At 36.7% G+C, this 24,608-nt stretch overlaps 1 protein-coding gene across 14 annotated transcripts in view; it reads right to left on the reverse strand.

The window, feature by feature from the left end:
- Positions 1-24,608, reverse strand: part of Lrrk (Leucine-rich repeat kinase) — a 255,882-nt gene that overhangs the window by 124,112 nt on the left and 107,162 nt on the right. For 12 of the 14 annotated variants that reach the window (XM_067763702.1, XM_067763700.1, XM_067763698.1 and 9 more), the window contains one exon: positions 20,291-20,499. The exons of 1 other annotated variant lie outside the window; for it this stretch is intronic. In XM_067763702.1, the coding sequence (XP_067619803.1) occupies positions 20,291-20,499 (209 nt within the window). The remainder of the gene's footprint in view (positions 1-20,290; positions 20,500-24,608) is intronic. One more of the 14 variants, XM_067763694.1, reaches the window with a different exon arrangement.

Consider the following 24,608-nt stretch of genomic DNA (forward strand, 5'->3'; position numbering starts at 1 on the left):
ATCATACAATGCACATTATCATTCGTTTTTTGGAGATTAAGGAACTAAGTATTCTGTTTACTTAAATTAAGTGAATAGTATTTTTAAATATAGTTCACAGTTTAATATTTAGTCAGATACACTCGAAGCCAATTCTAATATGTATCTAGAAAACTCGAAACTATTTGCGGTGTTTAAATCTACAAAGTCAAGACGGGACTTCGTTGAGGCTATTATGAGAGAATTAGCGAGTGAAACAAGCATTAAAGAAAAGGAAGGCCCGCAAGAAAAAATTGGTTTACAATGATAGAAAGAAAATGGAAGGATGTCTATCGTAACAATTCAAAATTTCTAAGTAAGCATGAAGTGGCTAGCTGACAAAACTTTTTTGGACGAAGAAACGCCTAGCACGCCAACCAATCCAACTAGAGGAAGACCAACAAAACCCATAGAAGAGTGTTCTACCTACACAAGGAAAAGGAAGCTGTTTGATACCACAAAAGCTATGGCCACGACTCATCTCTCAGAAGTACTGGCTATTAAATATAAAAAAGACGAAGAAAACGTGAAGTCTCATATAACAAAAGCAGTTGCGGTAGCAAGTCCAGAGCGACTGATGAGGATCAAAAACAGCATTCCCACACCACCAAATGCGCTACCTAGGAAATACACTCCCGAAGAAGCTTTGGCGCTGTTTATAGATCTCGGCTTAACGAAAAAAAAAATATATTATATTGCGTAAGTCATTATTGCAACGTAAAGCCGATATTTTACCTGGATACAAAAAAATTACTCAAGCCAACAAAGAAGCAGTTCCTCTAAGTCCCAAAATGACCGAAGTATCAGCTGAAATTGAGCTACAAAACTTAATGGATCATACGTCTACACGACTCCTTCAAAGTTTTACTGAAGGAAAGTTGAAATCACTGCCAAAGGAGCTAGAATTGATAACTAAGTGGGGCTGTGATGGATCATCAGTACAAAGCGCATATAAACAAAGAATAAATGTAGACAATGAAACAATTACAGATGGTAATATGTTTATGGCTTCTATTGTTCCATTACGACTGAAAGATGAAGCTTCAGAATATTGAAAAATCCACTTCCGTCATCAACTATATTGTGCCGCCCGATATTATTTAAATAAGAGAAGGAGTCTTCGGAACTCATAAAAGCTACAGTGAGTGATATAAAAAATCAAATTGCCAAATTAGAACGAACAATAATTGAAATTGAAGAGGGGAATGTCATTACAATGAAGCATGATTTTCTTCTAACAATGGTCGATGGAATAGTTTTGAACTTAATAACAAATACGACATCTACAATGAAATGTCCAATTTGTAAGAAGAGCCAAAACGACTTGAAAATCTTGATGATTCAATAACTGACGAACTAAATTATGAGTATGGAATATCCCCTTTGCATGCTAGGATAAGATGTATGTAATTTGTTTTGAAGCTGGCTTATACACTACCACAACAAGGAGAAGTTTTCGCCGACAATACAACATGTAAGGAGAAACAAAACAGGAGACAAAAATAATTCAGGATGCATTCTATAAAGAGATTGGCCTTAGAGTTGACTGTCCAAAGTATGGATACGGAAATACAAATGATGGTAACTCCTCAAGAAGATTTTTTGAAAACGATGAAGTAACTGCTCGCATAACAGGAGTTGATAGAGATATTGTGAAAAGATTGGGAGTAATTTTAAATAATTTAAACTGCCATGAACCAGTTAATGGACCCAAATTTGGAGAATATGCATCTAAAACTACAGAGTTGCTGCATCAAAAGTATCCTGAGAAGAAACTTACACCAACGGTACATAAAATTTTAGCACATGGAAAAGATTTAATAGAGTACCAGTGCTTACCATTAGGAGAATTGTCTGAAGAAGCTCAAGAATCTAAGAACAAGGACTACAAAAGATATAGATGTATGAACACCTGCAAAGTATCACGAGTTAGACAAAACGAAGACCTTTTCAACATGTTAGCTATCTCTTCTGATCCAGTCATATCATCTATGAGGTATGTAGGAACACAAAAAGATCTTACAGATGCGTATAGCTCAGAAATGGTTGCTTTGTTAGATATATGTTCCAGTGACGATGACTATGTTAAGATAAAATAAGTTTCTCACTTCTTATCGCAACAATGAAAAAGAGATTTACTAATCAATTTTGTTACTTTATTGAAAAATAAGATATCTATGTACAAGTTAATTTTTTATTTCAAATAAAAGAATTAATTAATTTAGTAATTTATAAATATATACTTTTCGTTATTGCATTTCTCTAAAGTTTATCAAATTTATTTTAAAGCTTAGGCATTTCCCCTTCAAACGAGTATTAAATTTTTATAGAAATCAATACGTCTATCGAGTTTGGTACAAATGGGTAAAGCGGTTACTAAGATCAAACTTTTTAGCATAAATGGGCAGTGCCACTCCCCTTTTCCAAAATTCGTTGGCTGTTTAATCTTTAGCTCAAATAAAATTTCATTGAACCACTTTCAATAACTTTTAGTTATTAATAAAATACATATTTAGCTTGTAAATTAAAAAAAAAAACCTAAAATTTTACGATGAATTTTGAAGCACCTTGTTATTGTGGCACCAAAAACGGACATTTAAGTTTTAAAAGAGTATTGCCATTTAAAAGAAACAATACGTCTATCGATTTTGGTAGTTATTGATTACGTGACTACTTAGATACAACTTTTTATCATAAGTGCGCAGTGCCACGCTATCTTATCAAAATCATTAGTTTATCTTATTTAATGCTTAAATACGTCATTATAAGACAAATCTCATTTTATTTTTTTTTATTTTTTACTAAAAACATTTTGTTTTTGCAATTTTCTAACAATTTTCGACTTTGACGAATTTTTTTTGAAGCACCCTGTATCTGTGACATTCTGAGCTTTCACACAATAAAACTTGAAATAATTAGCTTTCATTTTCATTTAAAATTTTTAAACTATCTTCATTGGTTCAAAAGTTATGATTTTTGCAAAGAAAAAACTCAAAAGGCGCCACTGTGCGTCCGTCCATAAACACGATAACTTGAGTAAATTTTGACGTATCTTAATAAAATTTGGTATGTAGGTTCCTCATCATCTCTGATCGCTATTTAAAATGAACGAAATCGGACTATACCACGCCCATTTTCTCGATATCGAAAATTTCGAAAAACCGAAAAACTGCGATAATTCATTAGCAAGGACGGATAAAGCGATGAAACTTGGTAGGTGGGTTTACCTTATAACACAGGATAGAAAGTTAGTAAAATTTTGGACAATGGGCGTGGCACCGCCTACTTTTAAAAGAAGGTAATTTAAAACTTTTGCAAGCTGTAATTTGGCAGTCGTTGAAGATATCATGATGGAATTTGGCAGGAATGTTACTCCTGTTACTATATATGTATGTGCCAAATAAAAATTAGCAAAATCGGATGACGAACACGCCAACTTAAAAAAAAATTTGTATGTCAAATTTTAACAAAAAATTTAATATCTTTACAGTATATAAGTAAATTATGTCAACATTCAGCTCCAGTAATGATATGGTGCAACAAAATACAAAAATAAAAGAAAATTTCAAAATGGGCGTGGCTCCGCTCTTTTTCATTTAATTTGTCTAGAATACTTTTAATGCCATAAGTCGAACAAAAATTTACCAATCCTAGCTTCTATGCCGGTAACTGTTTTCTGTGAAAATGGGCGAAATCGGCTGAAGCCACGCCCAGTTTTTATACACCGTCGACCGTCTGTCCTTCCTCTTGGCCGCTAACACGATACCTTGAGCAAAAATCGATATATCTTTACTAAACTTAGTTCCCGTACTGATCTCCGCTCTTTTTCATTTAATTTGTCTAGAATACTTTTAATGCCATAAGTCGAACAAAAATTTACCAATCCTAGCTTCTATGCCGGTAACTGTTTTCTGTGAAAATGGGCGAAATCGGCTGAAGCCACGCCCAGTTTTTATACACCGTCGACCGTCTGTCCTTCCTCTTGGCCGCTAACACGATACCTTGAGCAAAAATCGATATATCTTTACTAAACTTAGTTCCCGTACTGATCTCCGCTCTTTTTCATTTAATTTGTCTAGAATACTTTTAATGCCATAAGTCGAACAAAAATTTACCAATCCTAGCTTCTATGCCGGTAACTGTTTTCTGTGAAAATGGGCGAAATCGGCTGAAGCCACGCCCAGTTTTTATACACCGTCGACCGTCTGTCCTTCCTCTTGGCCGCTAACACGATACCTTGAGCAAAAATCGATATATCTTTACTAAACTTAGTTCCCGTACTGATCTGAACGCAATTTATCTTGGTATTAAAAATGGGCGAAATCCGACTATGACCACGCCCACTTTTTCGATATCGAAAATTTCGAAAAATTAAAAAAATGGCATAATTCTATACCAAATATGAAAAAAGTGATGAAACATGGTAATTGGATTGGTATTTTGACGCAAAATATAACTTTGGAAAAAAACTTTGTAAAATGGGTGTGACACCTACCAGATTAAGTAGGAGAAAATGAAAAAGTTCTGCAGGGCGAAATCAAAAGCCTTTGGAATCATGGCAGGAATACTGTTCGTGGTATTACATATATAAATAAATTAGCGGTACACGACAGATGATGTTCTGGGTCACCCTGGTCCAAATTTTGGTCGATATCTCGAAAACGCATTCACATATACAACTAAGGGTCACTCCCTTTTAAAACCCTCATCAATATCTTCAATTTGATACCCATATCGTAAAAACACATTTTAGAGTCACCCCTTACTTACTTAATTGGCGCTTAACCGTCTAAACGGTTATGGCCGTCCAACAAGGCGCGCCAGTCGCTCCTTCGCTCCGCCAACCGGCGCCAATTGGTCACACCAAGGGAGTTTAAATCGTTTTCCACCTGGTCCTTCCAACGGAGTGGGGGCCGCCCTCTACCTCTGCTTCCATAGGCGGGTTCCGATAGAAACACTTTCTTGGCCGGAGCATCATCTTTCATTCGCATAACATGGCCTAGCCAGCGCAGCCGCTGCGTTTTAATTCGCTGGACTATGTTGATGTCTGCGTATAGCTCGTACAGCTCATCATTAAATCTTCTTCGGTACTCGCCATCACCAACGCGTAGAGGTCCATAAATCTTTCGAAGAACTTTTCTCTCGAACACTCCCAAAGCCGCTTCATCTGCTGCTGTCATGGTCCATGCTTCTGCCCCATATAGCAGGACGGGTACGATAAGTGACTTGTAGACTATGATTTTCGTTCGCCGAGAGAGGACTTTACTTTTCAATTGCCTACCTAGTCCAAAGTAGCATTTATTGGCAAGATTGATTCTTCGCTGGATTTCAGTGCTGATGTTGTTGCTAGTGTTGATGCTGGTTCCCAAATAAACGAAGTCTTTTACTATTTCGAAATTATGGCTGCCAACAGTAGCGTGGTTGCCAAGGCACATATGCGCTGACTCTTTGCTCGATGACAGCAGGTACTTCGTTTTGTCCTCATTCACCATCAAACCCATCTTTACCGCTTCTTTTTCCAGTTTGGAGTAAGCAGAACTAACAGCGCGGGTGTTTAGGCCGATGATATAAATGTCATCAGCATATGCCAGTAATTGTCAAGTAAAGTCGCCCCTGGTCCGCCTTTATGGGGATATCTCGAAAAGGCGTCCACCTATAGAACTATGACCCACTCCCTTCTAAAATACTCTTTAATACCTTCCATTTGATACCTATGTCATACAAACACATTCCACGGTTACCCTAGGTTAATTTTCCTACATGGTGATTTTCCCTTATTTTGTCTCTAAAGCTCTCAGCTGAGTATGTATTGTTCCGTTACATCCGAAGTTAGCCTTCCTTACTTGTTGTTGTGATTATTTACTAACAGCATAATGATGTCGCGCGAGCAGCGGAAAGAATTGGGTGTAGCAGACAAAGAAATAAACAAAACAATAAACAATAATGCAAACGAAAGTAAAGTAACTCTTCAGCTTTTATATGATGAGATACTGAAAACAAATGAACGTTGACTTTCTCGCTACCATGGTTCAACTATATACAGCTTGGCTCATCTGTAAAGCAACAAAATATGTCTGTTCAAATTGTCAAAATCTGTGTATTGGTGTTGGTGCGAATGGTATGGAATGGAAACATAAAACTTGGCAGATTTTGTATGTGTAAGTAAAATGTTGCCAATGTGTTGGTTTCATTTTGAGTTTGCCATCTCCTTTTGACAATCCCTTCGACCAGGGATGCACCTTAACGTTAAGCTAATCGTTTATCAAAAAATTTCCACCGTTTCCGTTGAAACACTTCGAAATATTATCGATAAAGAAATTATCAAGATAAATTGTATCTCGTTTTTAACCGAAACGAAAAGCTTTCGTTAAGGTTAAAAACGTTAACAAAAACGTGATACTTTATGTTTGAATTGTGCTGGCAATGCTATAGCCATGGTGAAGCCGTAAGGTGGTAACAACGAGCGCACATACACACACAAACTCTATGTAATTTGTTTGTGTAATTTGTTGGTGGTAATGTCAAAAATACTCTGAGAAATGTTCGTACTGTCAAAATTAATGAGAAAAGTTGCAATCAGCTCAGCTAATGCTTTCACCTTTAATGACTCCGCCATCAATCAGCTTTGCCAGCATAGTTTGAAATTAATAATCAACATAAACGATTTGATTTCGTTTTGATATGGCAGAAAACGAAACGAAATCATTTCGTTAATTTGACGTTCTTAACGTTAATAAACGAAACGAAATGACTTTGTTTCGTTTATTAACGTTAACTATCGTAACGAAATGATATCGGTTCGTTGGTTAAGCATGCCTGCCTTCGACCATGCAATGACATAAATAAAATCAGCTGATGAGATGAGCCAACCTGTACATAATTGAACCATGCTCGCTACAATACATCAAATAAAAGAAGAAAGCAAAGAACTTAAAATCAAAGTGTGTAAGCTTGAGAGTAAACTTAGTTATGAGGCTCAGAAGCAACTTGAAAATATAATTGAAGTTGTGGGTGTGCCAACTACTAACTATAAAAATGCGAAGGTGTGTGTAATGAAAATTTTCAGTGATGCATTAAATGTGGCAGTTTCGGAGGATGAAATTGAGGAATTCTCCATGAAGCGTGTTAACGTAAAAGCATCTTCTTCTTCGGCTAACGGCGTAAAGCATAATATTTGGGTAAAACTTAAATCAAATGACAAAAAGAAGGAAATTATGATGGCCAAAAGATCTGCAAAGAAAAAACTTAATACTTCACTATTTTCGGATACTAGCTCTAGCATAAAAAAAATATCTTTATTAATAATTGTTTAACAAGATAAACCCGTGCATTATATCTAGCTGCGAAGAAGGTTAAAAAGGAAAAGCACTTAAAGTATTTATGGTTTAGCAAGTCAATACTACTTATGAAAAAGAAAATGATAAAGCTGTTGTCATTAAAACGTTTGAAGATCTAAGAGATATTTCTGCCTAGCATTTAATAATCCTATTGTATTTAATTTTTAATAAATGAATAATATTTCATGTTTTATAGACGACAGCTCTTCCATTAATATCATAAATGATTTAAATCATTTAGCATTTGAGTCTAATACTTTAACTGTTGTACATCAAAATGTAAGAGGTCTACGTTAGTTCATTATGTTTGAACCTTGAAGCCTTTAATTATCTGCCGGATATTGTTTTTGTTTCAGAGATTTGGATTTTCTCTTATGAAGTAAACGATTACCATATTCCTGGTTACAAATTTTTCGAGAACGCTAATGATTCATACTCTGTGGGTGGCGTAGGAGTTTTTATAAATAATAAATGCGAGTGTAAAGTTACACGTATTTGCCTGACAAGTGCTGATATTTTAAAAATAGATTTAAATATAAAAATGGAACTTGTTAGCTTCGTTTGTGTTTATAGATTTCACTCGAAATCAAATTTCTCATGAAGAATTTTCAACTTTTTTAGATGAGGAAAAATCATCTAATCCTGTTATACTAGGCGATTTCAATGTTGATTTATTAGGAAGCACTACTGCAGTAGATAGTCAGCTCGAACTGTTAGCTAGTCATGGCTTAACATCGTATGTTAATTGCATTACCCGGCCTGATTCCGGCACTTGCATAGACCATATTTATGGACGTTTCAATTATACTAAATTTAGCCAATTAGTTGGTATGAACTTTGATCTTGGAGTTTCTGACCACTGTATGATCGGTGTGCAAATAACTTGTCCAAATAATGAATGTATTTGTAAAAGCAGGAGAATGACTGTCACTAAAAAAATTAATTTTAACGCCCTGTGCGAATCGCTTCGGTACGAAAAATGGGAAACTGTTTACGCAGAAAAGGATGTATCTAGAGCATATAGCTTATTTATGACTACGCTTAACCCTTTCGTCCCTGAATTCGAATTTCTTCTCTCCAACAAAAATAGTGAACTTAAAACCCTGGGTTCGATTAATATACACTATATCAGATGAAAAAGCAAGAACATATGTTTGTGGGAGGCCGTAGAGGGAAGGGAAGGTGTGGTACTTCTATGTACCAATAGCATTTTTAAAAGGCTCACATATGTACCAACAGGTACAACCAGTTAGTGTTATCGTTATAATATAAAGAAATATTTTTTTTATTTTGTGTGATACAGCTTGACACAATCTTTACATAATGGAGCATTACATTCTTCGCAAATAATTTTTGTTCTCGTTTGAATTTTTACTAACGCGCAACGACTACAATGTCTTCCTGTAACAACTTCGACAGGCAGAGCCAAAATATTTTCTCTTCTTGGAAAGAGTACCTCTTCTTGGTAATGGCAATCCTGCAGTCTTCTTCCCTTCTGCAATCAATTATTCAGCAAGACTCAAAACATATGTAAGAAAAGGAACTTTCTCATTTTTACGCATCGGATCGTTGTAAGGTATCCATGCGTTGCTGTAAGCATACCAAGGGAAGTATAAATGACTTTCTTCCACCATTTGGAAGACTTTCCATCATAACTTGTCCAAATAATGAATGTATTTGTAATAGCAGGAGAATGACTGTCACTAAAAAAATTAATTTTAACGCCCTGTGCGAATCGCTTCGGTACGAAAAATGGGAAACTGTTTACGCAGAAAAGGATGTATCTAGAGCATATAGCTTATTTATGACTACGCTTAACCCTTTCGTCCCTGAATTCGAATTTCTTCTCTCCAACAAAAATAGTGAACTTAAAACCCTGGGTTCGATTAATATACACTATATCAGATGAAAAAGCAAGAACATATGTTTGTGGGAGGCCGTAGAGGGAAGGGAAGGTGTGGTACTTCTATGTACCAATAGCATTTTTAAAAGGCACACATATGTACCAACAGGTACAACCAGTTAGTGTTATCGTTATAATATAAAGAAATATTTGTTTATTTTGTGTGATACAGCTTGACACAATCTTTACATAATGGAGCATTACATTCTTCGCAAATAGTTTTTGTTCTCGTTTGAATTTTTACTAACGCGCAACGACTACAATGTCTTCCAGTAACAACTTCGACAGGCAGAGCCAAAATGTTTTCTCTTCTTGGAAAGAGTACCTCTTCTTGGTAATGGCAATCCTGCAGTCTTCTTCCCTTCTGCAATCAATTATTCAGCAAGATTCAAAACATATGTAAGATAAGGAACTTTCTCATTTTTACGCCTCGGATCGTTGTAAGGTAGCCATGCGTTGCTGTACGCATACCAAGGGAAGTATAAATGACTTTCTTCCACCATTTGGAAGACTTTCCATCATGGTTGTAGAGACTTGTGAATTGATCAGCCGGATCAACTCCGCCCATTTTCTGTCGATACAATGCAATTTCTTTGGACAGCATTTTTCATTTGATGACCTGACTTATCTTTTTTGTAATTTTAGTCATATAAGGTTTATAACCATTAGTCATTATCAACACTTCTTTTGTGTCTTGCCACTTCGACATAGTAAGACTTTGATGCATTTTGAGGCTTACTAGGTGCTGAAAAATATAATTTGGACATAGGGACCATATATATGTCACAAATACAATTTCTGGTGGAATAGTTTTGGCAGTGAAGCATGAGTCGTTTGGCATTATTCAATCAAGAATGCGATTATTATCAGTCTCAGATTGAGTCACACAATTTCTAGACTGCTGCAGACTCAGATGGGGAAGGTTGCTCAAAATCATTTTGGTTGTGGTCACTCTCGCTTTTAGTTTCAAGGTCCATTTCGTCGTCACTTTCATTAAATAGAAGAATCTGTTGTATCTCCATTTGGTTAGTAGTCGTCTGATGAATCGGCAGAAAAATCTGGCATACTTTCAATTATGCTTTCTAGCTCCTTTTAGCTCAACGACCTCTTATGCATTTTCGGCCTGGATTGAAAGAGACTTTGTCAACATACCATCGTTTCTGCTGGTACCCAATAAATTTTCAATACGAATCAGATACAGCATCAAATTTAGATACCTTTATTCTGGTAGGTTCAAGCAGCTCACTACTGGCGGTCGCTTGCGGCCAAGTATCCTCTGGGTAGCCGCTAAACGAATGTGAGAAGGCGACAACCTGGCTAGGCCACTCTGACATAATCGGTTTAAGGGCTAGCCGGGGAGATTTCATCGGCAGCGTCTTTACACCTCTCGGTGCGTCTGCAAGCGGGCGTCTGTCTTGGAGCAAGCGGCTCGCTATATAAACGTGCCAAGTAATATTTTCACCCCCGCTGAGCGGGTTGTGCGCTGGGCTTGGGACCCGCCACGTAAAACCATACTCCAAAGAAATATATGTAACAACAAGCCTCGGGTAATTCCCCTCTCTATTGATGACGACCATGGCAAACGTTTGAAGGACAATGAATTGAGGGCATGCGCCTGGAACGTCCGCTCCCTGAATGAGATTGGTGCAGATGCCCGGCTGGTTGATGTCCTCGTCAAAGCAAAATCTGAAATCACCGCCATCCAAGAAATGCGTTGGACGAAGCAAGGAAGAAAGAAGATCAAAAATTGTGACATATATTGGAGTGGCCATACAAATAAGCGCAGTTTCGGCGTCGGATTCGTGGTGGGAGAGAGACTTTGTCGCCAAGTTCTGGCGTTCACACCTGTGGACGAACGTCTCGCCGCTATCCGAATAAAAGCAACATTTTTTAATATATCATTCATCTGCGCCCATGCGCCGACAGAGGAGAAAGACGATGAGGTGAAAGACACTTTTTATGAACAATTAGAACGCACATACGAGCGCTGCCCCCGTCACGATATAAAAGTCGTGCTTGGTGACTTTAACGCCAGGGTGGGCAAAGGTGTTTTTGGCCCTACAGTCGGAAAGTTCAGCCTACATAATGAAACTTCTCCTAGCGGACTGAGGCTGATTGACTTTGCCGGTCCTCGAAACATGGTCATATCCAGCACGGGGTTCATGCATAAAAAGATACATCAAGCTACATGACTGTCTCCTTATCGAAATACTCGCAATCAGATCTATCACGTTGTGATAGACGGACGGCATGCCTCCAGTGTTTTAGATGTGCGCACGATCCGAGGACCTAACATCGACTCGGACCAAAATACGCACCCACCTCAACGCGGCTAAAACCAAGGAACAAAAAACACAAGGAAAGCTAGACGTCGAAAAGCTTTTCAATCACAACAGACTGCCAATGATTTTGCAACTCGACTCTCACACCTGCTCTCTGAGAGCACAACTCATCCTGAAGGAATATAGGAGCAATGGGAGCATATTTCCAAAGCACTTCGTACTACCGCCGAGGAAAAAATTGGTTACCGGCGACCACGAAAAACAACTGGTACGATGAAGAATGCCGCGTTGCAACTGAAAGAAAAGACGCTGCCTACAGGGCTACGTTAAAAACGAGCGCTTGAGCTGCTAGCCACCAGGAATAACGCTCGAAAATTTTACCAAAAAGTACGGCGACAGACAGAAGGTTTTAAGACCGGGCAAACTCCTGTAGGAACGAAAACGGCGACCTTGTAACTGATGTCCAGAGAGTGCTTAGATTATGGAGGGAACACTTCTCTGTTCTGCTAAATGGAGGCAGCAATTCACCGCGCAGAAATGAAGAACCCGATCCCGCAATCGATGATGATGGAATATATGTCCCCCCGCCCGATTATGACGGAGTTAGAATAGCAATAACCAGATTGAAAAACAACAAGGCCGTGGGCGCTGATGGATTGCCTGCGGAGCTATTCAAGTACGGCGGCGAGGAGTTGGTAAGGCGCATGCAGCAGCTTCTTAGCAAAATATGGGCGGAAGAGTACATGCCCGATGGTTGGAATCTAAGTGTTCTTTGCCCAATCCACAAGAAGGGGGATACTGTAAAATGCACCAACTATCGTGGAATAAGCCTTCTTAATATCGCATATAAGGTCCTTTCAAGTGTATTGTGCGAAAGATTGAAGCCCACCGTGAACCGGCTGATTGGACCTTATCAGTGCAGCTTCAGGCCTGGTAAATCTACCATCGACCAGATTTTCACAATGCGCCAAATCTTGGAAAAAACCCGTGAAAAAAGAATCGACACACGTCACCTCTTCGTCGACTTTAAAGCCGCCTTCGATAGCACGAAAAGGAGCTGCCTGTATGCCGTTATGTCTGAATTTGGTTTCCCCGCAAAACTTATACGGCCGTGCAAAATGACGTTGAGCAACACCATCAGCTCAGTCAGAATTGGGAAGGACCTCTCCGAGCCGTTCGAAACTAAATGAGGTTTCAGACAGGGTGACCCCCTATCGTGCGATTTCTTTAATTTGATGCTGGAGAAAATTATACTAGCTGCAGAACTTAACAGCACTGGAACAATATACTACAAAAGCGTGCAATTACTGGCATTTGCTGATAACATTGATATCATCGCACAGTGTTTCGTGTAGAACAAGCTAGCTGGACAAAATTATTTTATGAGATTTTCCGTTTCATATGCAGTCATTTATTACAACTACGTCATTTTTTCAGCCATATGTCCCTTTTTTTATTTTTTTCCAAAATTTTACTTCATATGCATACATTTGCTTGGTTCATATACAGTAACTCATGTGAATAAGTGACATAGATCCAAAAAAATTTAAAGGACTTAAGAATATTACTTTATTGTACTTAAATTGAATGGAATACAAATCTCAATACTCTAAAAAATTCTAAAAATTCGGAAAAAAAAAATGAAAATTTTTTATGAAAATTCGTCGAATTTTTTAAATATAATTTAGTTTTTGTTATAGATCGTGACAAATTTTCTTATAGGAAATTAGTTAAAATAAATTTGCGAAAGCGAAAATTGTAAGAATTATCCAAAAAGGGGTGTCTACTTATTTATTTGAGTGACTGTACATATGTACATACATATTTTGTATTTATTTGAGTATTTGTCCTGGCACTACAATTTTTACAGAATTATTTTATAGTACCAGTCAGGAATGTAAAAGTGAATTACAATAATAATAATAACAATGTAAATAATTAAATTAATTATGTGAAAATTGCTTATTACAAAAACTTAAAAGTAAAGTATCATATAAAGTAGAAAAGACAATAGATTTAAATTGAATAAAACCTGATCCAACAAAAAGTTATAGGGTAGGTTATCTTTTATAATTATGTTATTATTCGCTATCATCACTTTCATTGGATGAGTCACTTGTGTAATAGTCATGAACATCAGCAACACTACTGTGAAAGCTTGAAACAACTGGGGTATTTATTGACTCCTCAACATTATCGGGGGACAGTAAGTTTAAGACTTCTGAAGTCAGACTTTTAAATTTTTTCTTAGGTATCTCCCTAAAACTGTTAACTAAAGGATCCGATGTTATAAGCAACATATTCATAAGATCTCTATTCGTGGCTTCACGAGACTGCTTTTGTGTGTTATCAGCCCTGAATCGTCTCAAATCTTTGTTACGGGCTTCCTGTGCTTCCTCGGAAAGTTGACCAATAGGTAAAATTGCTGATTTTATAATATCAGTACTATGCACTAAGAATTTATGAACTGTAACAGGCATATTAAACCATGGATAGAGATCTATGTATAGTTTTTTAGTCTCGACCGTAAATATTTCAAATTTTTGGATATTTATATTGTACCCAGATGCTAATGCGCGAAGAAGAGTGTCGAATATTTTGACGAGCGTTACATCCAATCCCGTAATCTCAGCACTAGCCTCAGAATTTTCGAAAAACCTACGAGCAGTGTTGCCGTCATTGGTATTGCCGAAACCTGGTTTTGGTTTATCTTCATCAATCCATTGTATGTACCTGTTTTTATGCCTTGGTGACTGGTGCGGTAGGTTGTGACAGGTTGAAGTCAATGATCTTCGCCTTTTTGCTTTTGGTGTGATCTTGTTGACCTTGCGCGTTTATTTTTGTATGTTTTATGGCTACGTGTTTGTTCCCTGTACCAGGGAATTGGTTTTGCCGTTTGTAGATCAGCTTTAAAGGTTCAAATATCTCGTAGGAGCTGGTACGTACATACATCCTAATTGATATGTAGAGATAACTAAATCTACAAAAAAAAAAAATTTAAAATAGATGTGCAAAGAATTCGCAATGGTTTTTTCTTTCGACTATTAGAGAATACTTGCGACTATAACATATGTAAAATTTAGCCCGGATGTCCGCGGATGTATGTAACTTTTTTGTTCCTAAAGTTAAAAATATAGAGAAAAAATACCTTTTCTTCTTAATAACGGAATGTTAAATATATTGAAAATACTCTTATTGTGAAAGAATTACTATTAAAATTTTTTACTTACCTTCGAGCTTAGAATCCATCAAAAAAATTATGTAAAAGTGTTCACTTAAAAGAAATATGAATCTTAATATTCAACAAGAATTTTGCAAATTAATCAATGCATTTTACGGCCACTCCTGTCTTCTTACTCCAATTACTCAATATATATGAGCAAAAATATCAAAAAAAAGCAAAAATCCCGTTATTTTGTTTGTTTTCTTTCATTTCTCATTACACTTTTCTTCGAATAAGAACTTTGTTTTTGTCCAGCTAGCTTGTTCTACACGAAACACTGTGCATCGGCCTAAACACCCGCGCTGTTAGTTCTGCTTACTCCAAACTGGGAAAAGAAGCGGTAAAGATGGGTTTCATGGTGAATGAGGACAAAACGAAGTACCTGCTGTCATCGAGCAAAGAGTCAGTGCATATGCGCCTTGGCAATAATTTCGAAATAGTAAAGGACCTCGTTTATTTGGGAACCAGCATCAACACTAACAACAACATCAGCACTGAAATCCAGCGAAGAATCAATCTTGGCAATAAATGCTACTTTGTACTAGGTAGGCAATTGAAAAATAAAGTCCTCTCTCGGCGAACGAAAATCATACTCTACAAGTCACTTATCGTACCCGTCCTGCTATATGGGGCAGAAGCATGGACCATGACAACAGCAGATGAATGTGTTTTTGAGAGAAAAGTTCTTCGAAAGATATATGGACCTCTACGCGTTGGCGATGGCGAGTACCGAAGAAGATTTAATGATGAGCTGTACGAGCTATACGCAGACATCAACATAGTCCAGCGAATTAAAACGCAGCGGCTGCGCTGGCTAGGCCATGTTATGCGAATGAAAGATGATGCTCCGGCCAAGAAAGTGTTTCTATCGGAACCCGCCTATGGAAGCAGAGGTAGAGGGCGGCCCCCACTCCGTTGGAAGGACCAGGTGGAAAACGACTTAAACTCCCTTGGTGTGACCAATTGGCGCCGGTTGGCGGAGCGAAGGAGCGACTGCCGCGCCTTGTAGACGGTTAAGCGCCAATTAAGTAAGTAAGTAAGTATTCTGGTAGGATTTTTGATCCAAAATATTATGAAAGTTTGCAGTTACACTTCTAGTTTACCACTTTTTTTGATAAAAAATACTAAACAAGGCACACTCCGCAACATAAACACGTGCATGAAAAGGCAGCCGTTAAACTTTTACTAACCACACTTTCATCAACATTCAAGGTTACCGGAAGGTACAATTATATACCGTTTTTACTGTATTTAAAAGCTTTTAGGGTATATTGAGGTGCTGGTACATATGTGTACCACTCGGGACGAAAGGGTTAAAGCCCACTTAGCTAAATACAGTTTCGCCACTTCCTCAAAAATAGCGAAAGTTAAACTTAAACCCTGGATAACACGAGATCTACTTATGAAAATTAAGATTAAAAATAAATTGCATAAAAAGTGTCGCAAACATCCAACAAATATCCGTTTGAAGAAGCGTGTGACTTGCAATCTAACTAAAGAAACTCGAGCAAAGCATGATACCTTTTATAAAAACAGATTGATTGCTGCGAATGGTGACCTCAAGAGAGAATGGAATGTGGTTAATAATATTCTGAATCGAAATACAGAAAGACGAGTTGAATCAATTATTTTAGATATCGGCGGGGTGAATGTTTCTAACCCCTTAGACGTTGCTAACCAGTTCAATGATTTTTTCGTTACCTTGGGAAAAGGTTCCGTGCCAACTGCTATAAACTGCTCTTGTAACAATAGTTCAATGTTCCCCGAAGTCACTACTCCTGGTGGCAGTTTCTTCTTTGAGCCAAGCTCCGGCTCAGAGTTTTTAAGATTGATAAATTCATTGAAAAATACTGATTCCTCTGGTAATGATGATATATCGAACCGTATTTAAAAAAAAATTGCTCTCTATGTTGTAGACATTTTAAGGCACATATTTAATTGTAGTATAGTCGCAGGTGTATTTCCAGCTGATCTAAAATATGCTATAGTTATACCACTTTATAAAAAAGGGAATAGAAAAGATATAAATAATTACAGACCTATCCCTCTTCTGCCTTCTTTCTCGAAAGTTTTTGAGAAAGCTGTGAAGTGTAGAGTCTTGGCTTATTTAGAAAAAAATCATTATTTCAGTCCAATGCAATTTGGATTTCGGGCAGGAGCTTCTACTGAAGATGCTCTGCTTGAATTCTGCTCTTTTATATATAAGGCTATGGATGGCAAAAAAATTGTACAAGCCTCTTTGTGGATATAACAAAAGGTTTTGATATTGTCGAACATAATATTCTTTTAAATAAATTAAATTCTGCGGGTTTCCGGGGTAAAGTTTTGGAGTGGTTTAAGTCTTATTTAACTTTAAGAAGGCAACGAGTGAAAGTAGCTAATATTCTAAGCTCAACTAGACTAACGGACTTGGGTGTCCCTCAAGGTTCAGTGCTTGGGCCAATATTATTTTTGATTTATATTAACTCACTATTCTCACTGCTTTTCAAAGGAAAAGTTACAGCATTTGCTGATGATTTGGCGATTGCATATGGATCGGGTAATAATTTTAATCTTTTAGTGGATATTAATCACGACGTGCACTTGCTAAGAGAGTGGTTTGCTAATCATAAGCTCATTGTGAGTAATAAGACAAAATTAATGTATTTTAGTCTTGGCAAGGCGATTAATATTTTTCACTCTGAAAGCTGTATGCGTCAGAAACTATATAGTCATAAATGTGTTGAGCAAGAGCCTCATGTTAAGTATCGCATATCTCTGCAATTAAGCTGTATCTGCTATCAGCTGTTCGTTTATTTTATCGTCTAAAAGAATTATGTTCAAACAGTGTTCTGAAGGTCGTGTACTACGGGCTAATACAGTCTAAATTACAATATGGTATTAGTTGTTGGGGGAGTCCATATACTGCTAAAATTCGTCCACTTTTAATGTTGTAACGCTGGCCGTCTTTCGCACTCCATGAACCTTTTTCAGTAACTTAATATTCTTCCTGTGAGACACTTATACTACTATAAAGTTTTAAAAAAAATTTGTATGAGGTGTGGATATTTAAATAGTCCAATATATACCTCACACACGTTAAGAAGCGGGGTTCCCGTTCAAATGTAGTAGTTCCTTCCTCTCGAACTACCCTGTATCGTAACTTCTATACCATAGTATCTTGTATGGTTTTCAATAAACTTCCTATAGAAATCCAAATCATTAGAAAGATAACCGTTTTTTAACGGAGGTGAAATTGTGGCTTTTCGGTTTAAAGCATGATGATATTGATGTTCTGTTGCGGCCTATCATATAAACTGCTTTTTTTTAATCAGTGGAAGGTATTTACTTACTAGTTTTGTATTAGTTTAATGAATCATTTGATTAATGTTTAATCTACTTACAACTTTTATTTCAAATTTAATTTTATATTTTAACTTTAATTTCATTTTCTTTATTTTTTATACGATTTGTGTTTTGCGCCCCACAATATGCAATAATTGATTATATGTGTTTTAGGAAATGGTGTTATCTCTGTTATTCTGTTCTCATATAGGAACACTAACACCATTAACTATTATCTTATTGAAACTTTTATTTATGTATACATAGGAATTTCTTTAATCATGTAAGTTTCAAAAGATAATAATGAATAAAGATAATAAAATAAAAATAAAAAAAATTTAAACATTCGCCACAATATAAACGATTTAGGCAATGTGTTAAAATACAGCGAAGCTATGTTATATGCCGGTGAAACTCCGAGAGAGTGTAAGAATAAATTAGCCCAAGGCATTGCCGAAGTATGTACATGGTTAAAAATGAATAAACTTAAATTAAAAGACCAAAAAACGAAACTGATGGAAATTAATATGAACAGTGAGGAGAATATCGAAATTAACGGGTAACTGATTGAGAAAGTAGATACCATTAAATGCTTCGATGTAATGATCGACAAAGGTCTTAAATTTTCCTCTCACATGGAAAACGCGTGCAAAAAAATAGGAAAATTTTTTGTTTTTTGAGAAGGATTAGAAAAAACTTATCTGTGTTAAATACAATAAAAATGTATAACACAATAGTTCAACTATACTGTATTCATGTTGCAGTAATTCGCAAATTGATAGAATGCAAAAACTACAGAGTAGAGCTATGCGAATAATATTAAAATGTAGTAGATATACATCTGCACAGCCGATGCTTGATACACTCAAATGGTTGAATATGGTTGATATGATTGGATCTGAATACAATTATGTTTGTATACCTGACTACTACCGGAAAATACCAGACTACATATCAGAGAAGGTCCTCTATGTTGGAGAAGTGCAATCATATCGGCTGAAAAACGTTGAAGACCTAAGATTACAGAAGTATAGCAAAATATCATCGCCAAATTATCTATTTTATAAAGGTTTTGGAATATTCAATACATTAAGCGAAGACATCAAACAAGAGCAAAATATAAAATCATTCAAAAGAAAACGTACAGATTTTGTAATGCAGATCCCTAAAATTTTGTAAATATCATCAATGTAATTACAAGTAATCCATTTATTAAATAAATATATCAATCAATCAATAAAAAATAATATGTCAAATAAATCTTCAGTGGAGAAAGTGCAGGTTGAAATATGAGATTTAGTAAATATTTACAGTTAAAGCTCTAGGTGGAGATATGCTATAAAACGCAAAACCAAAATTTCTGAATTTGAATTATTTTTTATTAATTATCACGATCATTGAGTCATTTTATATAAAGGATAAACCCGGTAAAATATTCGCACATACATGTGTAAATCTAGTTTTCATTGGTTTTCTTTATTGCCGAAGACGTCATTCAGTTAAGTATAGATACAGGAAGAATAAAAAAACCATAGTACAGGTCTACAAGTAGGATATGTAGCAGCAAGCACATACACAGCCACGCTCACCTGATAAAATGCTTGTTCTTGTTCGTTTTTTGTGGATGCTATTTGGCACTGTTGTACTTCTTAGGTCCAAGAAAAGTGTAGTAGCTGCTAACGAAAACTGCGCAAAATATTTATCGTAAAATTAGAATAGAAGAAATATCCTTATTTACTTCCAAACGAGCACTTAATTACATCTCTCTTTAAAATCCATATGTTTTGGACAATTTTAATTAACAAACTGTGATACTTTATTACCGGGGACGATTGCACGACCAAAACCCTCGGGGGAGGTATTATAATTCCAATAATTCGAATACTTTTTCGCCTTTGGACTACTGATAACAGGACAAAACGCGTTTTTCATTTCTCTTTCCACATTTTTGGACGGATTATTGCAGTCGAACTCGGTTTCAAACTTTCCACTACAGCAACCCCGGTAATTTTGACACTTCGTTCAGTGTCAAAGGCATGTTCCACGCAGGTTCCACTGAGTTCCACAATAGTTTGACACTGACCGAAGTGTCAAACGGCAGTGTGTTAGAAAGAGAAAGGAATTGTTTCCTTCTCATACATATCATACTTGTAAACCTGTACTATGTAAAAAAACCCTTGTGATCTTCAAATTATTCACTTACCGGCAACTAATTTCTATTGAGTCAATTACTCTGGGTAGACCAATTTTCTCTGCATCTGGTATGGCTATAAATTTTTCTCGGATTAATTGCTGCAGCTCTTCTGCATGTTGTGCGGAAATCGTTTCACCAACGGCATCGAAATGTGTACCAACAATTATTACGGCTGAATTAGGAGCGCGGGCCTGCTCAAAAATTAGAAATAAAATAAACTTCGAAAAAATTTTGCTTGTCATGCAGTCTTGTTTTTAAAAACCGGCAGCCAATATACATACATATATATGTGAAAAGCGTTCTAGGTAAGTTAGAAGTGCATATCGGGCGAAAACAGAAGTTTCGATAATCGGCGTAAAAATGGTGTAACCCCAGCGCAAAAAAAAATAGAAAATTTAAGTTTTGAAATTCTTAGTATATGACTGAAAATGCAAAATCTTCTGAACTCCATCTTTTTATGTCCATCAAGAGGTTGCATGATACAAAAAATGGAGGTTTTGGTCGAAGAAACATGCAAAGCAAGGGAATATAGCCCGTACGTTTGCTCAGAGCATTTTGACAAAACATACACGTTTGTCAATTGCTTGCTCAAAGGAGGTCCTTATAAACCGACACTGCAATTTTTGATAAATTGGCTGCAGGTCCACTTTTTTTATTTTTTTATTTATTGCATAACTCAAGCGTTGCGCCTTAGGAGGGAATTATTAAACCATTTTTAGGGAGAACATTGCGCTGTAGCTCTGCAGGTTAGTCACTAGTTATAAGAGTGTTTTTGCCCGTTGTACCAGGGGTCACCTTGGGGCAGCCCCGCATATACACATTCTGTGCCCTTTTAGCATTGACATACATAGATGTGCAGATTTTGGAGGTACACTTTTTCTCAACATGCCTTGAGAAATATTCACTGTAGGGGCATAGTAATAGGACCATGCTAGAACAACAGGATTTTTCGTGTACTTTTTTCTGTCTAGGGGTCAAGCTGCCATAAAGATATGAGTTATTAACCAATGTATGAGTAATTGTCCACTAATTTTCAATAAAATTGCATGTTTTACTGTATTCTCAATCGATATATATGCACATAAATCGTGCTAAAGCATATTATTATTGTCTCATTGGGTTTTCATCCTAAAGGAAATTTCCATCCCGAAAAACCACAATTTCGCCTTAAACAGTAACGGTATGGCAACGCTTCTGGCAAAACAACAAACATTATGAAACTTCAAAAATCCAAAAAAACGTGGAACTACATCCTTTTTTGTATCATGGTTTACACCATAAACGAAAACTAAATTAAATTTTTTCCATAAATCAACTTTCACAGTACATCTCCACAAATAGCAAAACTTCAACAGCATGGAGAGTTCTGCTTCTACTTTAGCTGCAAAAATTCCGTCATTAATACATCATCGAATGTGAATTTATATATTTTTAGGCCAGCTTTCCAGAAAAAAGAACGTCGAATAAACCACAGAAGGAGTTTGTCTTTATTTCGCGTTGCATAACCAGTATAAATGCTTGTAATACTTTACTTTAAAAGTTTTTTAATATCAACAGCAAATCAACACTTTCCCAACTTTAACAATTTTTCTAAATTTTCTATTCACTTATTATTGTTGCAATTTGGTACAATGGTGAGTAGCCAAAAAAAAATTTGCTAACTCCTTTTATCCACTAGGAATCCTTTTTTTCTTAAGTTTTTTAATGTTTATCAACGATTAAATTAATATTTACAGTTAAGTAACAAATTAAATTTATTCACACTCACAAACATCAAAATGCCGATATAGTGCTATTTAAATGTTTTTGTTTTTGTATTTAATAATCGAATGTACCTAAATTAAAATTTTTTCTTGTCACACTTATGCTGCTTTTTGAAGGCTGCCTTGTTTTGATTTCGAATTCAAAACTCATTGCGAGCATTTTGTATTAGCAATATAGGAGTAAAGCTGCACACATTGGTGCTTTATCGGTAACCGTATCGGTAACCTTATAACAGCTGATTCCACCAACCTTATGGGAATCAATGTAATCGATTATTGGTGCCGCTAAGGTCGTAACCGTATCGTGGCCAACCAATTGATTTTTGGTTTACCGTCGTAACGATAAACAGCTGATTACGTTAGGGATACGACTACAGCGATACGACAAACGGCACCAATGACTCCAGCTTAATACATACATATATGTTCCAATGCAACTCAACCAGTCACAAGCTAAAATGTGGAGGTCCACACTAAAATGAAACTTTTACATCGTGAGTAGCTTCGAGAAAATTGGGAAAAATGATTTTGCCATTGATACCAAAAGAAAACGGTTTTTTTTTATCGGTAGTAAGTTTTCCTTATTAAGCATAAAACGAATGGGTTCCTTGGGTTTTAAATTATGTCCCTTTAACCATTATAAACTGTTTTAAGGCCGGGACACATAAGAGGCAGCATCGTGCGTTGACAGATGAGTACGCTATTTTGCGCTCCGCATACAAACACATGCAATTCATATGATTGCGTAAACACATCTATATGAAAAACTGCTTATGTGACGGGGCTTTTAGAAACATAAATAAAAATTCCAAGTACTTTGTTTTTGTAAATTCGATGGACAAATGTCAAAATCGTCCTGCGCCGGAAGTTGATGTATCAAATCAAATAAAAAAGTTTATATTCAGCTGTCGTATGCTGCCACTTTGTATCGTTCCGCCATGGGTAAAGTGACGAAAACCAACTTTTAAATTTCACCACAGACATTGGTGAGTTTTTCAGTGATGACAGCGTTACCACTTTGGCCAGAATCGCGAATAAAAGAACTGGTAACGATTTTCGGTTACATAATGTTCTGGGTACTATTTTACCGGTAACGCTCAGAATCGGCCCGTTAAAGGCGAATACTTATTTGATACAAAGCTAATGAAATATGAAACTTAGGTGTGTAACTCACACAAACAAATTATTCCGGGAGGGCCTAGGAAATCACCCTCATAGGTATGATGATTTCGCTTTCTTTAGACAAACGATAAAAAATCGTTTCTTTATATTTTGACGAGAAATTTAGATCCAATTTATACTTTAATCTAAGTTGTGTATTTTACAAAGAAGAAATATAAGCTCATTTGTGGAGGTCCACGCCAAAACGCAACATTTACATATTTTGAAAAAATGTATCCCTTAATGCAGATCCCTTCCACTTGCAGATTTCTATCGAAATTTCGAAAGGCGTACTTACAAAATGCAACCAAGTCTTCATTACGTTGACTTGAAACCATCATGTAGGACTATTTCTCCCTAGGTTCCAATTTGTTTTACTGCGATATTAATAATAAAACTAGTGCAGTCGCTAAAGTGGAGGTTATATAAACATTTTATTCTACAAGTTAAAGAGAAGTTACTTAAAGTTTGAGTGAATTTTGAATCCGAAAAGTCCCATTGGTCACTTTGGAATACCCGATGCGTAATAATTCTATATTGGCAAGAAGAGCCCAGTACCGATGAAAACACGCTTCCCAAGGCAGCCAGTTCTATGTACCGGCCAAGGGCTGTCATTTCAGTGTAACCCCATTTAATTTGTTGCGTCCCTCCCACAAATTTCATCCTCCCAGCAGATCATTGCAGCGGGACTGCGCCATATTCTCCTGCTCCGCGAAGGTATCGAACCCAAAACAAAGAATCTAAATAGAATCCAAATAGAAGAAACGACGTTCAACACGACAAACTGAAACGGCCCCACTCGTATGGTAGGAAGCTGTCACAGGTCGCCAGATATATAAATCGTGAACGCAGAACGCGTATACTGTGTCAACTGCCAGTCGATGGTAAAAATGGCATTCGACCACCTACCCATACTCCTTTTGCTCGAGCGATCTGCCGACTTCATCACTACTGAAAAACGCACTTTCATCAATTTTAAAAAAGGAAAAGTGGGAAGATTATAAAATTCATACTGACAACCGTTTTGTTGTGCTTCCCTATCCCGACTGATGCCCGTCAAGGGGAGCGTGCTTTCCGCAAGGTCATTGAATCCGCTTCGTCGATTTTCGCGATAAAGTGCTGTCGGATGCGAGAAAATGCGCGAGCGCTTTCTGCCGGCAATATGTACTGTATTCTCCGGTTGACAAAGCCAGACGGCGGCCTACCAGACCCGCACACAAGCATAAACAAAGAGCGTCCCCAATTACTACCACGGCCAATTAGGTTGCCATCGTTCATGCTAAACCATCTTACAAAACTAGGCAAATATGGATTTAATTATCTAGCGCATGTCTTCAACCTGTCCCTGTCCACCTTCGTCATCCCCGAAAAATGAAAAATGGCCAGTGTGGTTCCACTACTAA

Source organism: Eurosta solidaginis, chromosome 1 (assembly GCF_040869045.1).
Source record: "Eurosta solidaginis isolate ZX-2024a chromosome 1, ASM4086904v1, whole genome shotgun sequence".
NCBI classification, from domain to species: domain Eukaryota; kingdom Metazoa; phylum Arthropoda; class Insecta; order Diptera; family Tephritidae; genus Eurosta; species Eurosta solidaginis.